Source organism: Ambystoma mexicanum, chromosome 10 (genome assembly GCF_040938575.1).
Source record: "Ambystoma mexicanum isolate Mex_15411 chromosome 10, UKY_AmexF1_1, whole genome shotgun sequence".
Taxonomy (NCBI): Eukaryota; Metazoa; Chordata; class Amphibia; order Caudata; family Ambystomatidae; genus Ambystoma; species Ambystoma mexicanum.
The window spans coordinates 1,231,554,790-1,231,577,380 of NC_090932.1; the positions used below are offsets into that span (position 1 = coordinate 1,231,554,790).

General features: G+C 45.2%; 1 protein-coding gene across 1 annotated transcript in view; it reads left to right on the plus strand.

The window, feature by feature from the left end:
• The window catches only part of KSR2 (kinase suppressor of ras 2), a 2,560,931-nt gene that overhangs the window by 2,396,467 nt on the left and 141,873 nt on the right, over positions 1-22,591 (plus strand). Inside the window, exons 17-18 of the mRNA XM_069619206.1 lie at positions 2,652-2,783; positions 3,933-4,062. Of these exons, the coding sequence (XP_069475307.1) occupies positions 2,652-2,783; positions 3,933-4,062 (262 nt within the window). The remainder of the gene's footprint in view (positions 1-2,651; positions 2,784-3,932; positions 4,063-22,591) is intronic.

Here is a 22,591-nt window from a genome sequence, read left to right on the forward strand (position 1 = left end):
TTACATACCCTGGAGCAGACGTTGGAGGTAGGGGTGAGAGTTGGTGTGCTGCTGCATACTGAGACCTTCTGTGCTCTCTCCCAACCTGTCGTCTCACCCTGGCGTGGTGCAGTTCGTTGCAGTGCATTGCTGTGCAAATATCTCAGAAACCGTGCATCCTAGGTCCTTGAAACGCAGTTTTTGAGGAGGGACCTCGAGTTTTGTTCCTTGTGCCAGGACCAGTCCTTCTACGACCACATTGATGTTTCGCCGACTTCAGGCAACCGTCTCATGTGTGAAGGTGCTGAAATACGGGGAAAGGGGTAGTTTGTCCAAGTGTTATGTAGCCAGTCATATCCAAAGGGTCCTAGTAGGTAACTATGCTAAATGTGGTACAGTATGGCGAAACAGTGTGGAATTGTATAAGGAACAACGCTTCGCCAAGCCACAACCCCACGCATTTTTTTTTAGTTGTGCTGAAATCTGAGGAAAGGGGTGGGGTGTCCACATCTCATGTAGCCAGTAATGTCCGGAGGGTTCTAACAAGTAACTATGCAAAATGTGGTGTAGATTGGTGAAACGGTGTGGGATTGTACAAGGAAGAACGCTTTTCAAAGCCACAAACACACACATTTTGACTTGTGCTGAAATCTAGCGAATGGGGTGGGGTGTCCAAATATCATGAAGCCAGTATTGTCCAGAGGGCCCTAATAGGTAACTATGCAACATTTGGTGCAGATTGGTGAAACAGTGTGGAATTGTATAAGGAACAACACATTGCCACCAACCCAGCCACCCACACATTTTCACTTTTATAAATATAGAAGACTAGCTGTTGACCGCGACTTCTCTCACATGGATTTTGGGATTTGGTACAATTGTTTTCAAAAGACACATGAGTTTTTTATTCAAACTTTATGAATTATAATTTACAGTTTGATGTCTTGACATAATAAGCAATGTTTATTGCAGACGTTAGGCTGGTCTTATTGGCTACAAAACAAAGATAGTTGTTCCATTGATGTGCATCCATAAATGTTTTCGTGTTGTAATTACAAACAGACAATGAGACAGACAAAACAAATAGAAAATACTTATTTGACATCTGCAACCTACAAAAAAAATATTTGAGTACTTCTTTGTAAACTGCATGAGTGGTTCTCCCTTCAGGTGCTTGGATTACCAGAGAGTTATGTGAACTCACTCTGGAACAGGTCACATAAAAAAACGGCCATGCGAGAAGCCGTCTTCCTTTCGGTCAATTCCTGCTACCTTTAAAGTCTGCCCCTGAGATTTGTTGATGGTCATGGTGAAACAAACCTTTAAGGGGAACTGAAGTATTGAAGGGATGACAGTTTTGCTCTCAAATATGCAATACTCCCCATTACCAATTTTGAGAAGCAGTTCAGAAACTTATTTTGCAATGAAGATTCAAAATGTGAATGTTTACTTTCCTAACAGCTTCGGTTTGTGAGATATGGGTGTCCTTCAAAAGAAATTCACCCCCCTTTTCCACCTCCCATAACTGGATTTTCAGAAAATGGTAAAACACTTCTTTCTCTATTTATTTAAGAAGAATCTACCAATATGAATGGAGGATATCACAGGGGCAACATGCTGGTCTTGGAAGCAAGACCATGCAGAGCAACAGAGGTTCGAATGCCGGATCTGCGCTTAGAAACTGGACACGGGCATTATAAAAAAAAAAATTATATGTTCACGTCTGTAACCTCTTCAGTTTTTGAGATATCAGTATCCTCCTCAAAAATCACTCCCCCTTTGAACCCTCTTATGGATGGAATTTCCGAAAATCCTTCCTTAGGTCATCAAAACAATGTACCTTCCAAATGTCATGTTCCTAGGTTAAACCTTTTAAGATGGACGTTGAAGAGCCAGTCAAAAATTCACACCCCCTTGGGGACAGAATTTCCAGAAATTCTTCCTTAGTGGGTGCCTATGTCATTAAACTATGTACCTTCCAAATTTCACATTCCTAGGTTAAACTGTTTGAGCTGGGCATTGATTAGTCAGTCAGTCACAACTACTTTTATATATAGATATAAACGATATATTAATTTTTAAGAAAGTGTTCCGAGATCTCATCCATCGATGACGCTAAATAATATTCATGAAACTGTTGAAGGAACCTATGATGTAGAATTAGGATTACATGAATGAACGTTTCCTTCCTGTGTTTAGGTGCTTTATGGCCACCAGCTCTGTCTATAGGTCTGTGGGGGGGTCCTCCTTTATAATGCCTGCCTTTATGACTCTCCGACATGTGCCATCTATCTGGGCTTGTATGCATTTCAGAAAATGAAAAGAGAGGTTTAGTTTTATTGTGATTACTAAACCATATTTATACTAAAAACTGCAGTGTCTGCACAACCAGTACTAATTTATGTTTTCACATTGCAATGTTTGCTGTGGTGCTCAATTATGTCACGTATCCCTAGTAAACGTATAACTCCGTCCGTTTGCACAGCATACGGTGCTTTAGAAATATGTACTGTGACCACTTGTAAATTCGTCTCCAATGATCATTAATTGGAAGATTGAACATGGTAGGGCAATCAAGAGATCCCACATAATGTATTATAGTTTTGAGATTCCACACAGTAAGACCGTGTTCAGTTTTTTAACCACCATGCATTTCTTCTCTGCTTACTTAGGAGGGAAAGCAAGCTGCGAATCCCCAATGGCTGGCTCTGCCACCTGGCCCCAGAAATCATCTGTCAATTGTCCCCTGAGACGGAGGAAGATAAGCTCCCATTCTCAAAGCACTCAGATGTGTTTGCACTCGGGTAAGTGTTAGTAGCTTTTGTTGCTGAGATGTGATTGCTCAGTTGTATCAGAGCTGTGACCAGTTCATAAATGTTAGTGGTGTTCTATTTCTTAGCATGATATTGTTCATGGGTGAAAAGGGAATAATTTAACTTTCAAATGACTCATTGGAACAGTGCTGGGTACATTGTAACACGCCTTGAAACACTTGTGTATAGGAACGTTATGAATATAATATCATATATCATATCATAAATCTTCCGGTTATTCACAAACCATGTGCCACATAGGACGAACCAGTAAAATCATGCTAAATGCAGCCCAACTGTGTCATGCCGCATTCCTGTTCTGGTCTCGCTTTGGTGGTAATTGTGGTAAGCTAACACAAGATTGCTTACAGAAAATGCCATATAGAAGCTATTGTTCTAACTTTGCTGCCTGATCAAAACCTCTCCCGCATGGCATGCATACACTGTTGAATTGTGAGTGTTAGCAGGTTCTGCTAACAAACATCAATGTGCCATGTTCAAGGTATGACATGAACCATTCTAGAGCATGAAGACCAGTTCATGTCCTCTAAAGATAGGTCTCCACTTCAGCATCTGCGATCAACCCTCCCTTAACCAACCCACTCTCTCCTATTTGTTGTCATTTTACTGCTTCAAAATGATCTCAGAAGGCACGTTGTACACCCTTAGAACGTGCATATAGACAGGATTAATTTGCTATTGTGCATGTGTCGGTTATTAGTTCTATGGGCGGACTTGTCATGGGTAGGTTACTCAATAGTTTTGTTAGTAAACATATAATACTGTATTACTCCCCTAAGGGTGATTAGGTGTTTAGAGAAGCATGTACATCCATGTAATAAACCAAAGTTAAAGGAAAATTTCTGCAGTTCATTAATGTCTCCTACTGAATCTGCCATCACTGCCTTCGGTTTGAAGATATCCTGTATCCACCGGTTATACATCTTGCATCCACATGTTGTATTTCCACCAGACACTGTATTTGCCACAGATAACCATATGCTCACAGAAGCACGGCAAATTCACTGGAACCTATACCTGAACCATTAAGATGCATATTTGTATGGCTCTTTTGATGTGGTTTCTGCTGTCAAGGCAGTCCTCATTGCTTCTCAAACCATTTGTTTCTTCTGTTAACAGGACAATCTGGTATGAATTGCATGCCCGTGAGTGGCCATTTAAGTCGCAACCAGCAGAGGCGATAATATGGCAAGTGGGATCTGGGATGAAGCCAAACCTGACACAGATTGGCATGGGAAAAGAGATATCGGTAAGTGAGCTAAACACTGGGATTTAAGTATGACTTTATTTTCAGTAGGCTGACACTGCTATATAGTATTATAGCACTCGAGGCTGCAGGTTGTACCAAATAGTGCGTGCTGCCAGCCTGAGTTAATGGACTCACGAAAAGAGAGGGCTTTAACAAGGGCTGCCATCCTATTGCCAACTGAAGCAACCTTCAGTCAAAGGCTCCCGGAACTCTCGAAGACCTTTTGGTATTTTGGCTTCCATTTCCCCCTGTCGTTCTGTTTGCAATATTCATAGAGATTCCGGTAGCCTGTATATATTTCTAAGAGCAGTACTTGATGCCCGATATATGTCATATCTTGTATATGCATAGGATCTCTTGTTGCAGTCTATTTTATAGGTTTATAAAACTTTCCACGGCCATCTCTTTTATAGAGTTTGCTTCACTGCAATCTGTTATGTGCTTTTCAGTTTTACATACCTTTTCTTTTGCATTTTGTATGAGGGTCTTAGCTTCCTGCCTCATGATTTGTTTGTGTGTAGTTCCCTCTGTCAGTCATGTGTTAACTGCCCTCCTGTGCCAATTTCCATCCTCTGTAAAGGGCACTCTTCTGCCTGCTTCTGACTCATTTTCAGAGCCTCTGCTGTCTTACCTTCTGTATGATTATAAGACCTCATTAGATGTATTTTTTCTTTTAAATTACAAAGTCCACACTCTTCTCTTTCTATTTTTATAAAACCTTTGATGTCTCTTTCTTTATAGGTTTAGAGAGTATGCACCTCTTTATTTATATCTGCATAAAGCTCTACTGCATTATATATATTCATAAAGCTTCCATTGCTGTCTCGCATATACATTCATTTGGCCTCTGCTGGCATGTCACTTTAAATGTTCATTAGGCCTTAACTGTACATCTCCTACGCACATGCAAGTGTTCTGATACAATATGCATCTCCTTTGTATTTTCTAAGATCTCTGCTAAATTACCTCACCGATATGTTTGTTAAGGTTTATCTACCTCTTTTATGCACTCACAGAGCTGCTGTATCCTCTTTAAATTGTATATGCAGAGTTATATGCATCATCAATGTGCTACTCGAATGGCTTTGTTTTTCTTTATAAAACAGGATACAGTATAACATACATGTTAAGGTTAAGCTCATTGCTTGAACAATCACATCTTCAGAACATGTTGTGGTCTTCCAGTCTATCAAAGTACAAATTGAGGAAATGTTCCAGATAATTGCTCTCTGCGTAGAGGGGGCCGAACATCCACTGTTAACATTGCATATGCAGGGAACCATAAGGGTGAAGAGAAGGGGGAAGAAGAATTGAGTCAGTGGAAAGGCATGTCACAGTGGAACTGTCTTTCAGAGAGGAAGTATGGAACTTATTTACAAGTGAAATGCTAAAACTGGTCTCGGAATCAAACTCAAGAAACTTCTGGTCGATAATACGGGAACTAGATCCTCAGTCCAATAGCTTTGTGTAACCTGGTGCCTGAAAGGGAGTGGATAGAACATCTCACAAAAGCCTTTGGAGGAGTGCAAGAGGAGCCAGAACATACACCGTTAGAAAGTGAGTGGGTGTTACAACTCGAGGAGGAGGAGATAGCAGAGATAATAAATAAGGCCTCATTATCAAGAGCAGCTGGCCCAAATGGCCTTACATACCAGGTACTTAGATAGAACCCAACACTGTGGACAGACTACTAAAACAGCTCTTTAGTGAGATTCTATGTAGAAGGCGTTTCCCTCCGTGTTGGAAAACGGCCTTGGTAAATACCATTCTATAAGGAGGGCGATAGGACAAATCCTTCCAACTATCGACCTATCGCCCTCCTTGATATCGAGAGCAAAATATTTGAGGTTGCTAATGAATGAGCTCTCGGCCTGGGAGGTAAAGGAGAAGGTTCTATCTTGCTGTCAGACAGGATTTAGGAAAGAGTTATCGACAGCACTGAACGGGATTATATTAAACTTGCTTAGTGAAACTACCATAACTAAAGGAGGTACACCATTATATGGAGCCTGGATCGCCCTTTCCAAGGCCTTCGATCAGATTGATAGATCAAAGTTATGGGGCAAATTAATGAGAAAAAGTATCCCGAACCATTATTGTCAATGATAAGAGAATTTCATAGAGGGACCACAGTGAGAGTATGCCTTGACGATAAGGGTCATTTGTCAGATTCAGTGGCAGTAGAAAGAGGGGTCAGGCAGGGATGCCTGGGAGCCCCCATGTTCTTCAATCTATTTCTAGCAGACGCAGGGGAACATCTAATGTCATCGGCCTTAGCCAGTCTGGAGTTAAATGGGAGGAAGATATTCTGGCTGGCCTACGCCGACGACATTATACTGCTAGATAGAACCGCTATTGGTCTGCAAAGATTGTTGAACGGGTTGGGTGAGTACGCCTCCAAAAACAGCTTAACAATAAATTAAAAAAAATCTAAGGTCTTGGTATTTAAACACCCAAAGAGAAGATGCACTTTAAACACTGGACACTGGAAGGACAAACAATAACACAAGTTGAAGAGCTAATATATCTGGGCTATAAGATCTATGTAAGCCCAGCAATATACAAAGTAGAACAGGACATCCTCACTAAATCGCTCTCATTAATCCCTCACCTGATAAAAATCCGGATCAGATACTGTAAATTCTCAATTAAACCGATGATAAAATATTATTCGGTTAAAATAGTTCCAATACTACTGTATGGCCTGGAAGCTAAACCACAACTGTGGGAACTAAACTGGTCTAAGTTGGAGGGTAGAATTTGGAAGGGGGCACTCAATCTCCCATGGAATACTCCAGGTTGGCACTTGCAATATGAACTCGGACTAAAATCCCTAGGCTGTTTGGCAGAATGGAAACTGCTCTCCCTCTATAGAGAGATTATAAATCCTAAAATAGGCTCTCTATACGAGGATATTAAAGAACATTATGGTAGTCTAAAATCCAACAGCCTGCAGGGATTAGAATTAAGAGTAAAAACTGTGCTAGCCAAAATAGGTGCAAGTCATGAAACACTGGTTGGTAATCCCCTGAAGATAAAACGGGAGTTGGAGCTAATGGACTGGATAGAAACCACTGTGAAAGTAAGATCGTCACACCCACAGAACACATTCCTGGTTATAGACAAAAAACTAGGCTCACTAGCACGATACCTAGACAAATTCCCAGACGAAAAGATTAGAAACAACTTTCTTAGGGCCAGGCTGAATATTCTTCTAACTGGGGAAATATTAGACATTCGGAAACAGGGGGAGAAAGCAATGACATATTGTGAGGGGTGCGTAGTGCCATCAAATCAGTCCCTCAGACATCTATTAATGGAATGTGGAGGAACATGGGACAGAAGGGCTATAAAGCTAGGAAGATTTGTAGAAAGGGTTGAGTGGTTAACATCAAAGAATATGTGGCATAGAATGATATTGGGTCAGGAAGTTCAGCTGACAGCAGCGGTGGTAAGTCTATTAAGATCCGTACACCTCCTAGAGAAAGATAAATCTACATCAGGGCAGGGTGAGAAGGGCGGAACTTGAACGAAATGCAAAAAGTCATCCCAGCCACAGAAAAATGAAATTCTAGGTATAGAGCCAACTTTTTATAAAGAACCAAGGAGAAAGAAGGGAGGCCCCAGTTATGGGGAATAGTTCAGGTAGGGATAGGAGGAAGTCATCGCTCCTAAAATGGGAGCTGTTGGGTCTCCGGCCACCCTAGACATACCCAAGAATAGGGGAGGAGGGATCAGACTTTTTGTTGTTTTATTGTTTTAATGGAAAATGAAATGTGAAGAATGTAATAGTATAATTTTGTATTGAATTGTACAGGTTTGTTTCTAATTGTAATAAGAGAATAAACCAAATACAATAAAACAAAAAGTGATTTGGTGAATGATGAGTAGGGAGCCAGGGGTGGAACCAGAGAATCAGGTGATCTTTTATTGATTGTCATTGTAGCTAAGGAGCTTTTTAAAAATGATTTTAATTTAAAGTACATACCTGGTTTACATAAGAAACCGTATACATCAAAATACAAAACCTAAAAGCATGGCACAGCAATAAAAATAACATCACATACAAAATCCAAATTCATCACAGAAATGTCTTCCTATAAAATAAATTAGATGAAAACAATCTTAACTACTAGTACAGACATCCAAATAAAGCATGAACAATATCTGACATAACTACCAGAACAGAAAAAGGTAACATGTTAATAAAAAATCCACCTTATTGTTTCCCATTCACACAGCAAGTCCAAAATACCCAGTGTAGTACGTTTTCTTTGTTATGTACACATTTTCTAAAGATTTGCAATCTGGTTAGTCCCAATCTTTCACAGTCTGTTATCAAGTGCTTTAATGTTTTTTGGATATGCTTTAGATGATTTTGCAGAATTCAGGGTAGGCCCGAGAACAAACGTGTGCACTAATGTGGTGGACTGGATGGAGTTGGTGACTACAGTAACCTTATCATAAAAGAAGGATTCCTTATAGTTTCGTCAACTAGAAGAAACAAACCCTAAAAATAGATGTACATTGATGAAGTTATCATATATTAACATTGATTAGGAAACCATGGTCCTGAACATATATGCAAGAATGGGGGCCAATACTGATGATGTGGCGATTGCCATTGTGTAAGGCTAAGACTGTATGTTTGTCAAGTGTTGACACTGTGTTTGTACACTGCTTAACATTTTATAGGTTACAAATGCAAACGCTACTTTTCTTTGTTTTGTTAAGATTAGTTAATTATTGTGAGGAACCGGGAAGGTACAGGCATTTGAGTAATGTACCCTTTAATAAAAATGGGGTTGTGTGTTACCGTTTCCGAATGATACCACTGTTGAGTAAAGAAATCAAGATTTGCAGATGAGGGATGAGGAAAACATCTTAGTATGATGTGCCTATTACAGATGGGCATTACATTTGCAATAGTGTGACAAAATCAAGAGTGCACCTTGATAGAGCTTTGTAGGTGGGGCAAGACGTATCAGTGGTTCTGTCTTCATCCTTGTCTCTGCCATAGCATCATTTTTAAAATGTGTATTTAATTATAACTTATTTTAACATGTTTTTGGAACAGTACTTGGAGTGTGGTTTCTTTTGCTGCATTCCCAGGGTTTGTTTTCAGTTTGATGGGTATATCATTGCATATGCCGGTGGTATTTCTGGTTAATGCCTGAGCAAGTGTCTGGCTCCTGTGAGTGATCGGTATTAGAAAGAACTTTCTTGAACAAATATTAATGGTGGGATGCTTTATGACCAACACATTCCATTTTAAAAGTGCATTAGAAGCTGAGTAGGAACTGATAAGCTAGACAACAAATAGGTTGTGGTTGAGGACATCTGGCTGATGAGGGATTGGCTGTAGCTGCAAATTTTCTCCAGCAGTCTTCAGTATCTGCAATAGATCTCTTTCGACTTGGGAGTTGATGTCCAATCTTCATAAGTCTGAGTTTAAATCTACACAGTTCATAACCTTCCTCTGATTCGGATAGGATATGACTCAAGACAACATTTTCACCTACTCTGGGAGGGTGATGGACATCCATCAGCAGGCTGGCACTTCTTGGCCAGGAAGGATTTCTGGGTCTTTTAGAAACCTGTGCCATATCCGCTCCCCGTGCCAGGCTCAGAGTGAGACATTTCCAGCTGCAGCTAGCAGAATGGTGAAATTAGGAGATGGGTCGTCATGCAGTCAAGGTCCCCATCCCCACCAGTTTGCTCAGCAACCTCTTGAGGTGGCAGGTGTGGTGAACCAGAAGGAGTCAGATTAGAGAACTGCATTTCAAGGGTCTTTATTTAAATTAAATGGAAAAATGCCTATATGTTCCTATCGCTAAGAGGGATTTCCCTGCCTATAAACTAAACAAACTAATGGTGCGCATTGTATGTCAAAACGAAAAGGAATCCTCAATCCAACACCTTTTTATTATCTGGCCCTACCACTTCTGGAAAACCCAATAAAAAAAATAGCCTCAAAGGTAGTGGCTCCCCCGTGGTAAGAAGGGACGAATTTCCCAGATCTGTCACCCAAGACACAAACATGTTGTTAAGAGGAGATCCTGAGAGTGCTCTGCCTTACACTGTGGTGGTCACAACAATCTCCTCTTTGAAGGTTTGGGGGGGTCTGCGCTTGAGTAGCATTCATATTGCTCTGTAAATGGAGGACTTAAAGCACCACACACATGATTTAGTGCTGAAGCCTATTATCAATGCTCTTAAACAAGTTCTACCATGATTTCGGACATTGTAGTGATGATCCACATGAAATGCAACCTCTTCAGTGCTTTGTGTCCACAACCTGGGAGGAGGGGGCTAAATCTGAGCATCTTGGCCTTATATCTTTGGAAATGGGCTATCCCAATGGGGACCTTCTCAGAAACGTTCAGCTTGAGTACAAGCTCAACTTGGAAGTAGACAGGTCATGCAGGCTAATTACAGATAACCACAAATGGGAGCACAAGCCTATGGTCCTCCAAGAGTTATTTCAGTGTTGGGGTTGTCCTCATTGTCACCCTGTTAAATGCCAAGTGTTGACTATTGTGTCTGGGTGTCTGCCACAAATAGCCATGATGCGTAGTACGTTCCAAGGGTCTTTATGGGAGCATTACAATGGTAAGGTCAATAGGGCCCTTTTGGGTCTATCGAGTTCTTAAGGGGGAATTAGTGCAAGGCTGTCCCTCTCTCTATACTTCCCACTGGTTTACCCCATTCCTAGCCCAGGTGTCCCTAAGGGATGTTAGTACAACCGCCAGGCGTCCCATACTGTCTGTTGTTCTCCCTGCGACTAGCGGTGTTCTCCCTAATACAGTAACTACCTGACTCCATAGGGGGCTTCTAATCTTTCCCTTACGTATTCCACATAGTCGTCTTATGGAGTTAGGGAAGGTGCCTTTTTTCACTCTGTATGCATGTATGTATGTATATCAGCTTCTATAGCGCCGGCAGCCCGCAGGCATCAGGGCGCATTGACAAGACAGACACAAAACTATCTAACGGACCTCCAGTGTCTAGCAAGTGAGCTAAGTGGCTGGGATTTCAGCAATTACTTGAAGAGGTGGGTCTTCAAGAATTTTCGGAATTGCAGGTGATTCTCTTCCATTCTCAAAGTCGTGGGAAGGGTATTCCACAACGGAGCTGCCAGCACTACAAAAGATCTACCCATGGCTGACTTAAGCTTATATTTAGGCACTACCAGCAGATTCTTTTCTTCCGAGCGCAACTGTCTCTGTGGGGTGTAAGGTACCAGGCTTATCATCAGATAACTGGGAGCTTTTCCAAAGAGACATTTGTGCACGAGGATCAAGGATTTAAACTTTATCCTCTCCTCCACCATGAGCCAGTGAAGTGATCTTCTCGCCATGGTGGTATGGTCTCTTCTCGTGAGATGTTTTGCAAGTCTCACGGCATCATTCTGGATGACTTGGCAACTGGCCAAGTCTTTAGCAAGAGCCCCTAAAAGAAGGGCATTGCCATAGTCAAGCCTGGATAACACAATGGCCTTGGCGATGGTGGACATATTGTTTTCATTTAGGAAGGGGCTGATGGCCTTCATGAGCCATAGGTAATAAGCTGTATTCTTCTGCAGGTAATTGGCCTGTGCTTCTGAATTAATGGAAGAATTCACCATCATGCACAAGGTTTTGACCTGGTTGGATACTAAGATTATGCCCTCCTTAATCTGGAATGACTTGTAATCCACCCTGAATTTAGCTAAGAGGCGGCTGGACCCAAACAGCATGACTTCCGTTTTGGTCTTGTTGAGGCACATCCAGTTTGATTGCATCCAGTCATTGATTTTGCTATATATTTGCCCAATTTTTTCGCTGTCTATGCTATGGAAGCCCTCTAGCTCTATTATGAGCTGCGAAAAATCTGCATAGTTAGTGAAGAAAACCCCTGTTTCCACTAAGATATTACACAGATTACGCAAATATATATCAAAAAGCATGGGTGAGAGACTGGCACCCTGGGGAACTCTGAATAAGGTTGAGATGGGGTCAGAGAAATTATTACCCCAGTGCATTCTGGCTAGGCGATCTGTAAGAAAAGAGACCAACCACTTCAATGCCATGTCAGAGCATCCCACATTATATCTCAGTGCTTTGACCAACAGTTCATGATTGACCAGGTGAAATGCCGAACTGAGATCTAGCAACATTAGTATCCCAATTTTACCCCTATTCATCAAGTCCAGCATGTGGTTCTGGAGGTCAAACATAGCTGTCTCTGTGCTATGTGAGGCTCTGAAACCAGACTGCTGATGATGTAGGGATGCATGTTTTTCCAGATGGTTCTGCAGCTGCTGATTAGCTATAAGTATGAAGTTGCAGTTGGTAATTGGCCGAAGATTCCCTGGATCCTTGGGATCTAATCCAACTTTCTTAACCAGTGGTGTGATGGTGACCTTCTTGATCTCTTTGGGAACTCTATGTTCCTTGAAGGAGTTGTTGATGATTCTTAACAAAATAGGAGAAAATTGTTCCTTATTTTGGAGGATGATGTTGGGAGGTAACACGTTTTCCGCACAGCATGTGGGCTTCATAAGACCAAGCACTTCCAATAACTCTATTTCGGTTATGTTGGCAAATTTGAAGGTCTCCTGTCCAGCCTTATTATTGGTCTCCTTACTAAATGTGTCCTGTATTAGTTTATTTCTAGCATTGTTTATGTGTTGCCTGGCTTTGGCTATTTTGGCTGAGAAGGCGTTTTGCACGATGTCGCAGTCTTCCATTGACGGTGAGGAAGGCAGAGTGAGGTTTTTTGGTTTCTCTACACTCTTTAGAATTTCAAATGTTTGCTAGTCTTGTTATCAGCTGCTTCAATTTCCGCATTAAAGAAATTGGCCTTAGCTATCCTTATCTTGTCTTTATATTTTTTATTGGCTTTCTTCCATTTCTCTCTATGTTTAGTGGACTTATCTATATGCCACTTCCTCTCAAGGGCTCTTTTTTCCATTTTAATTGTGACCAGCTCCGTGTTATACCATTTCTGGTGATTACTAACTTTCCTGGCTAACTTGGTTTTGAGAGGCACGACTTCCTCAACTAGTGCTTGTATATGTGTAGAATATTTTTTAAGCAGTGTCTCACAGCTGTCTTGTTCCTGGGAGGAAGTAATAATTTTGTCTAGACATGGCTGGAGTTGGTCAATTGTCAAATTTCTAACATTTCTACTAGCGACCTTAATGTGAGTGTTGTACTGAATCAGAGATGCCTGCAGTTCAATGTTCAGGGAGACTAGGTGATGATCGCTCCAGATACATGGTTCTGTCTTGCAGTTCTGAGACTGTAGATTATTGGATATGATCCAATCCAATTGGTTCCCTTGTGGTGTTGTGGGCACCTCATTTATGACATTAAAGTCTAGATTGTTTAATGGTTTTTCTAGGGAGATAGCTTCTTTGTCTTTTTTGTTTCCATGCCAGTAGTTAAAATCACCAACTATCAGGGTGGATACGTTGGTAGATCTCAGGTTAACTAGTTGTGAACAGAGTTCATTTGAAAAATCAGTGGTCAACGACGGAGGTCTGTATAGTACTATTAGGTTGAAGCAGTTGTTAGAGGTAATACTCCTACGTCCCGTCCCCTTTCCTCCATACTTATGGGACATCTCTCCGTCCTGTGGGACGGGACCGGAGCACTTTGTAAAAAGCATCCACATTTTTTCCAAAAATGTATCCTTCCTCTCTTTCTTGCGTGGGGCCCAGGCATGCGGCCGTAACCCCGCCCATCTTGGCTCCGCCCCACGCATCGCCCATCAGTCCTTTTCTCCCCTCGATCGGGGCCGGACACACTTACATCCTCTGAAGTTTTTCTTCCCTTTTTTCCTCTCTGGCTCTCGCTAGCATTTGTTTACTGGTCTGTCTATGTCGTTCAAGCTAGACTTTCCTGATTGTTCATCCTATCACCGTCGCTTCGTGAGGGCGGATCCCCATCCTCTTTGTTTAGAGTGTTTGGGTCCAGATCACCGTTGGGACTCCTGTTTTTACCGTGACTCCATTTCGGTCTGGGCACTTTAACGTCAGTTGGAGCGGTGGGAGGAGGTGTTCCGACGAACTCCTCCTTCACATTTTCAGGCGTTCAGCGACGAAAAGAAGAAACTCCCGGTAAGTTCTTTACTTTTCAGAGCACCCCGGCCGGGGGATACCTTTCCGGGTTCCTCTCGGGCCGGGAGGGGCGTTGATCGCTCTGTCACCGGGGTTTGCCCTGAGGTGCCCTTAGGGCCTAATAATTCTACCAGAGTTTTCTCCGAGGGTCTCTGTAAGGGGCCTGTGAATACCGGAGTACGCTCTGAGGCCCCTCCTTAGGGGGCTGTTTGTAGACCCAGTTCTATTGAGTCGTGTGGTACCGGAGCTCGCTCTGAGGCCTCTCTGTTGGCTTCCCTCAAAGATAAGACCGGGGTTCGCCCCGAGGCCTTGGCTGGGCTTGTTGTTACCGAACGGATGTTCGAGGCCCGCGCAGATGAAGCTTTTACCGGGCCTGGGTCTGAGGTCCCTCGCTCAGAGGCTAAAGCTACCAACAGTTCTGAGAGGCCGGTCAAGGCTTTGTCGGTGAAAGCTGTTGCTCACCGTTCCCGCTCTTGTGGTGACACCAGACCTGTTTAGGGGGCAAAGAAGCAAAGTTCTTCTTTTACCGGCAGTGCTGAGGTCCTTCCTTCGAAGGCTCAGTTTGCAATTGGTGTGTCACAAAAACATTCCAGGCCTCATAGTACCAGCTATGCCGAGGTTCCTTATGTCAAGGCTAAGATTAAGACCCCTGATCCATCAACGGGGACCCCTGCCTCACTACCTCACGTGCCGCAGTTCCCCTCAGATGAGGACAAAATGGCGTCCGTTCCCGCCACGACTGCGGCGGCCATTTTAGGGGCTGCCCCTACAACTACGCCATTGGCCTCTGGTGTAGGGCTTGGTCCCTTGGGTGAACCTAAGGTCCCTTGTGCTCATCCTTACCGGCCGGTTTACGATTAGAACGCCTGGATGCCTCTTTCGCACAATGTTTAGTTGCCTGCGGGGCAGCACCTTTGATTTATGTGGATACGTCGGTGGAGGGGCCGGTGTGGCACCCTTCCACGCTACGTCCTTGCATTTGTCCACCTCATGAGAGGCCTCCTCAGGTTCCGAAACAGTCCCCGGAGGACGCCTTTTTCGGTACTTTTCAAGCGCTTATGCGCACCGACCCCATGAGGGAATATTTCAAAGGGCTTTTCAGGGAGATATGTCCACCTACGCCTTCGGCTCCACCCGTTCCTCCGGTGGTTCCGCCGGGGTCTCCCTTGCCCGTGGTGCCTCCCCTGGCTCTTCCGCCTTTGCCTCCATTGTCCCCAGTGGACAAGGCAGTGCCTGACATGGCTCAGCAGGATCCTGACCTGTCAGAGGACCCTCAAGGCGATCAGGACAACGAGGACCTTCTCCGCTCTATCAGAGCTTTTCATGACCGGGTACTGGACATTATGAGTTTCTTAGATGTTCCGGTGCCCGAGGCACCCGCTCCGCAGGAGGGCATGATTTCTGGGGCGTTCACCCTGTCTCCCTTGGAGCGTACCGGCCTGTTCCTGCAGAAGGATGTTCTGGCCGAGGTCCGAAGAGTCTGGAAAAAGCCACACTCGGGACTTTTTGTCAATAAGAAGATTGACGCGAGGTACAGGCTACATTCTTCAGAAGAGGTGGCCCTGTCGTCTTGGCTGCCTCCCTCCTCCACAGTGGTGGCTGCGGCCACTTTGCAATCCAGACCTGCAGCATCCTCTTCCACGACGGCTACTCAGGTCCTGGGTAAGGAGGACAAGCACCTTGACTCCCTAGGGAGGAAAATCTTTGCCAACTCGGCCTTGCAACTCAGGCAGGCCAATGCTGAGTGGATATTAGCGGGGGCTAATATGCGGATGTGGAAAGGTCTGTCGGAGTTTGAGGAGCACATCCCGGTCGAGAAGTTGGAAGACTTCAAAGGTGGCCTATCTGATGCCAGGGTCTTGGCCCAGGATCTCCTGGAGGCTGCGGCTCATTACGTAGACACCTTGGCTCGGGGCCTTATGGTGGGGGTTGATACCTCACGGCAGGCGTGGCTGCATGCCACTCAGTTTTCAAAAGAAGTGCAGGACAAGCTGTTGGACCTTCCGTTCGATGGTAAGGAGCTCTTTCATTCTACAACAGATGTAGGGCTCACCAAGACGAAGAACAGCTAAGTCATTTTCTGTCCTGGTTAAGGCTCCTTTCAAAACCTAGAGACCGTTGTCACAAAGCCGACCATCCTCTGGCTTTAGGGGCTTCCTCGACCACGAATCTCGCAGAGTGGATACCCCTGCGGGGAATAACCGCTGTATGCAACAACGGATGCAGTTTTTCTCCCACTCTTCAGCCTCCTCCTCAGGTTCAGGTGGCACCGCCACCGATAAACCTACTAAATGAGGGTTTTCCGCACTCACACAAGACCCCGATGGGAGGACGCATTGCGTCTCATTGGGAGGCGTGGCAGACCATCACAGAAGACAGATGGGTCTTGTCAGTCGCTCGAGCGGGCTTCCGCTTACCTCTACTCCCTACCTCACCCCACAACCCTCCTTTTCAGCTGTCGGGCTCGTCCTCCCTCAAAGCCGAGGTTCAGAAACTTCTGGACCTCAGAGCTGTGGAACCCGTTCCCCTCGGGGAGCGAGGGGAGGGCTTCTACTCCCGGCTGTTTACAGTGCCCAAACCCAACCAGGCTGTCCTGTGCACCATCCTAGACCTTTCCCAGTTGAATCTTTTCCTACCCCAAGAGAAATTCAAGATGATTACGCCCAGCCAGATACGCTCCTCCTTGTAGACGGGCGACTGGCTCAGCGTTGTGGATCTTCAGGACGCGTACATGCATATCCTGATTTGGAACCCACAGAGGAGATATCTCCGCTTCTCTTTGGGAGAGGAGCACTTCCAGTTTCAAGTGCTTCCTTTTGGCCTCAGCTCGGCGCCACGTGACTTTACGAAGATGATGTCGGTGATTGCGGCCTATCTTCGTCTCCAGGGTATCCATGTGTATCCGTATTTGGACAACTAGCTCTTACGCAGCCCTTGTCCGCTAGCAGCAGTGGGCAATCTCCAGTCTCTCTTTCAGCTCCTGTTCCATCTTGGGCTGTCGCTGAACTGGCGGAAATCTTCCATGACGGTCTTGCAGGACCTGATTTTCCTGGGTTTTCGCTGGAACACGATCGACTGCAGAGTGTACCTGACCGGGGACAGAATAGCGGATCTGTTAGCCATGTGTCAGATGTTTGTGCAGTGGAGAGCATGTCACCTGGTTGTTCCATAGGCTTCTGGGCCTCATGGCCTCATGCGTGCTGGCTCTTCCTCTTGCTCGTCTCAAGATGAGATGGACCCAGATGGCTCTTCGGAGTTCCTGGCGTTAGGCTGTGGACCCGGATTCCAAGCGGATAATGATTCCGGATTGCATGAGAGTGGACCTGTACTGGTGGTCATCTCTCAGCAACCTGTCAGTGGGTGCAGGGTTTCAGGACCCTGCCCCCACGGTGATGATCACGACAGACTCCTCCCTGCTGGGGAGGGGTGCGACCTTAGATCTTCTTCAGGTCTCGGACCTCTGGTCGCCTCAGGACAAGCTCCTGCACATAAATAATTTGGAGCTTCTGGCGATCTTTCTGGTGCTCAAGTGGTTCAGACCGCTCATTGCCAACAAGGTGGTCCACATACGCACGGACAATGTGGTGTCCATGTATTACATCAACAAACAAGGGGGAATGAAGTCTCCCTACCTCGTGGACCTGTCTATCCAGATATGGGAGTGGGCCGTGCTTCATGGTGTCTGGCTGCTTGCAGTACACATCCTGGGCCAGCTGAATGTCACAGTGGATGCCCTCAGCCAGCAGACAGTGGTGAGCTACGAGTGTGAGTTGAAGTCAGAGGTCCTCTCATGGATTTTCTAGCGTTGGGGCACACCAGAGGTGGACCTCTTCGCTACGGCGGTAAACAAGAAGCTTCCTCAGTATGCCTCCAGAGGAGGGCTGGGAGCCTCCTCTCTGGGGGATATTCTCAAGATTCCATGGCACAACATGAGAGCTTACGCCTTCCCGCCTCTGCCTCTAGATCACCGGGCAATTTGGAAGTTGACAAATTCGGTGAACTGTTCCCTTCGACTCATAGCCCCGTGGTGGCCGGCCAGGTTTTGGTTCTCAGAGCTTCAACACCTGTCAGTGTATCTGCTGATCAGGTAACCAGTAACTCCCGATCTTCTTCACCAGGGGGAACAGCAGCTGTGGCACCCCCCCCTCAATTGCTCAGCTTGGCGGCATGGTGCCTGAGTTCAAGTCTTTAGAGCATCTGAATGTGTCTATGGATAGCATGCGTATTATCCAGGCAGCCAGGAAACCCTCGACCAGATCTCAGTACAAGATTAAATGGCTCAGGTTCTGTCATTGGTGTTTGGAGAAGAAGTTGGATCCAAGGGTGGCCACGATTGACACGGTGCTGTCCTTCGTGTCCTCCCTAGCAGAGCCCAGGGGTTCATGTTCTGTCATGCAGGACGTATCTCTCAGCGGTTTCCGCTTATCTTTCTACAGACCAGTGTTCTTATTCCCTGCCTAACCCAGTGGTGAAGAGGCATTTTGCTGGCTTGACACGCCTCTACCCTCCGGTTCGTAATCCGCACCCACCGTAGGACCTAAATGTGGTCCTGACGGCGCTGTGCCATAAACCCTTTGAACCAATGGCTACAGTGGACCTCAAGTACTTGTCCTGGAAAGTGTCCTTTTTGGTCGCAGTTACGTCAGCAAGGAGAGTGAGTGAGCTCCAGGCATTGTCGGTGGAGCATCCTTTCTTGGTCTGTCACAAGGACAAGGTAGTCCTTCGGATGAACCCGGCCTTTCTGCCGAAGGTTGTGACCGAATTCCATCTGAATCAGTCGATTTCCCTACCAGTCTTTTTTCCGAACTCTGTCTCTGAGGCTGAGAGGGTTCTACACTGTCTTGATGTCCAAAGAGCTCGTAAGTTCTACCTGGACAGGACTTCCGAGTTTAGGAGTTCTTCTCAACTTTTTGTGACCTTTGGTAACCTTCAGGGCAAGCAGGCGTCTAAGGCAACTATTTCTCGGTGGATCGCTGCTTGCATCACGGAGACTTTCACCGTCCAAGGGCTGAAACCTCCTAAGGGTATTCATGCACACCTGGTGCGGGGCAAGGCAGCCGCGGTTGCTTTTCAGAAATATGTCCCCTGGGAGTCCATCGCTAGGGCAGCTACTTGGGCCTCCCCATCTGTTTTCTGTAAGCATTATTTTCTCGACATGAGCTCAAGGGCTGATGCTCAGTTTGGTCAGGCTGTGCTGAAGAACCTGTTTCAGTGAGGGGTATTTCCATCCACCCGTAGTTCCTGAACGGAGTGCTTGGTAATCTCCCATAAGTATGGCGGAAAGGGGACGGGACGTAGGAGTATTACCAGGTTACTCACCGTAGTGACCACCTTACTCCTAGTCCATAGTCCCCTTTCCTCCATACGCCCGCCCGCCGTCCCCTCTAATAAGGTTCCTCTGTTATTGCTAATCGGTCTTTGACCTGGCGATAGAAAAGGACTGATGGGCGATGTGCGGGGCAGAGCCAAGATGGGCGGAGTTACGGCCGCGTGCCGGGCCCCGCGCAAGTAAGAGAGGAAGGACACATTTTTGGAAAAAATGTGGATGCTTTTTACAAAGTGCTCCGGTCCCGTCCCACAGGACGGAGAGATGTCCCATAAGTATGGAGGAAAGGGGACTATGGACTAGGAGTAAGGCGGTCACTACGGTGAGTAACCTGGTAAATATCAACTTCATCTGGATGTATTCACACCCACTGCAGTTGAAACTAACTTTAAACAATTTTAACATTTCTTTGGCTATATTAGCAACCCCCCCGCCCTGATCTCCCTCTCTGTTAACATTATAAATAATGTATCCCACAGGGACGGCTATTTCACAGTTATGGCCTATGGGGTCCATTAACCAGGTTTCCGTCACACAGCAAATATTGAAGTCTTGGTCCAAGATCAATGTGTTTATATTTAGTGCATGCTTGACCATGGAGAGGGTATTTAGCAAACCCACTTTCAAGCTTATGCGGGGCGTGGAAGGCCTCACCGTCACCTCATAAATGACTTTGCTGCCTCCTGAATACCTAGTGACTCCATCCGTTTGCGTCAGCTCCTGCCGCACACGAGCAGTGTCAGTGCAAGTGTTGGTACCCGTCATACTGAAGGCAACTACTCGATTCAGATAGAAATAACAATACCTTAGGTTGGGAGATAGATGAAAGAGGGATTGCAGAGCAGAGCACAACCGGAGTAAACCGGAGTTAACCGGCCCCTATGCACCAGTGAGGAGACTGGGCGTTGCTTGCAAACACTCGATTTCAATGCCAAAAGCTCAATGACAAATTTAACTAGCCCTTGCCTAAATAAACACAGCACTAAATTCAACAGTTTTTAAAAGTTAGATTTAAAATCAATTTAAAACATAATCGAATGAAACACACGAAGTGCTAAACTAATAAAACAAGGCTAAGAGTTTCACGTGGCCTATCTACAAATTAACTGAAAGAGGAAAATGCACTCGGTTTTATATCCGGAGTTGACCGGACCCTACGCGCCGGCGCTTATGCGCCTGACGTGTAAATAAATGTGCGCGAGAACTACAAACTTGCTGGAACGTGTATTTCGCATCAGTCTCTGATGTCTAGCAGCCTCGCGGTCTCAGTGAGGGGACTGGGCGTTGCTTGCAAACACTTGATTTCAATGCCAAAAGCTCAAGGACAAATTTAACTAGCCTTTGCCTAAATAAACGCAGCACTAAACACTTCTGGTGTCCCCAAAATTCAACAGTTTTTAAAAGTTAAATTTCAAATCAATTTAAAACAAAATCGAATGAAACGCACAAAGTACTAAACTAATAAGACAAGGCTAAGAGTTTCACGTGGCCTATCTACAAATTAACTGAAAGAGGAAAATGCACTTGGTTTTATATCCGGAGTTAATCGGCCCCTACGCGCCAGCACTTATGCACCTGACGTGTAAATAAATGTGCACGAGAACTACAATCTTGCTAGAATGTGTAGTTCACGTCAGTCTCTGATGCCTAGCAACCTCACGGTCTCAGTGAGGAGACTGGGCGCTGCTTGCAAACACTCGATTTCAATGCCAAAAGCTCAATGACAAATTTAACTAGCCCTTGCCTAAATAAACACAGCACTAAACACTTCTGGTGTCCACAAAATTCAACAGTTTTTAAAAGTTAGATTTAAAATCAATTTAAAACAAAATCGAATGAAACACACAAAGTACTAAACTAATAAAACAAGGCTAAGAGTTTCACGTGGCCTATCTACAAATTCTGTATCACTCTTTTATCTCTCACTCTCATTCTCTCCTGACCATTCCCTACACTGGGCTCAACAGATGTTCTCTTCCCACCATACTACTGTTCCCTGATTACTCACTCTGCCTTTCCCCACGCGACCCTTTGATCTTACTTCTGTTCTTACTCCTGCTCTTACTATCAATCTAATTTCCAGCTATCACTCCACTGCTCCCTCTGCTATTATACTTTCCTCCCTCCTTCCTCCTAATTTCCGTCACTACTACGACTACTACTGCCGCTCCTTTTCTACAGATTTTCCTACCACGACTCCTGTTCTCCCACTCTCTGTCGCTACTACCTCCGCTCTGCTACCATAATTATCATTTGCCCCCACCACTCGCTCTCTACTTTCACTACCACTCCCTAAGACTTACTACCATCCACTACTACCAGCTACCACATGCAACTCCCACAACTACTACCACCTCTGCTGCAACTACAGCCCTGCTACTCCTACTCTACCTCTACTGTTCACATTCTCCACTTGCTCACAAATACTCCACAGACTCCCTCTCTCCAATAGCTTGCACACTCTGGTTGCTCTCTCCTCTCCTCTTCTGGTCTCGGACAACCTCCACCAACTAACCCACACCACACACTCACCAGATGGCCCTTTAAATACCCCACCCCCTCCCAGAAGTGGCCATTTTACCTTACCAATTACTTACATTCCTTTAGGTGGTGTGACTGGGGAGGGGCTGGAGACTTAAGCAGGCTTATTATACACCCTGCCCCCTTTCCATGGTTCTACTGCATTTCACCCCGACCCATAGAGGATTGTGGTCCTTTATTAGTGGGAGCTTCCAGCATGCCCTTTCATATTTTCCCTTGTGAGCTAGTGAACTATCTGTTTAATATAGGGAGTCCCAAGTAGCCTAGTTGATATTGCTTTAAATCCTTGGTGGTTTAGTGAGTTAGATGTTCCCTTATGATTGCCGGCTCCAGCAGACCTTGTCTGCTGGACTTCTACGTTGCTTCCGCCCCCTTTCCAGCAACCGGTGTGGTGCCGGTCGTGGTCTCTCTCAACATTCTGCGATTTCTTTACGCTGTTGCACCTCTGACTATATACCTTCAACACATGCCAGTGAAAACAGGATTTACCTTCTGGCCCTCCTACGTCAGGAAATTCTCAGCGTCAGACATGCATATTCTCTGTTTGAGGTGCCTGG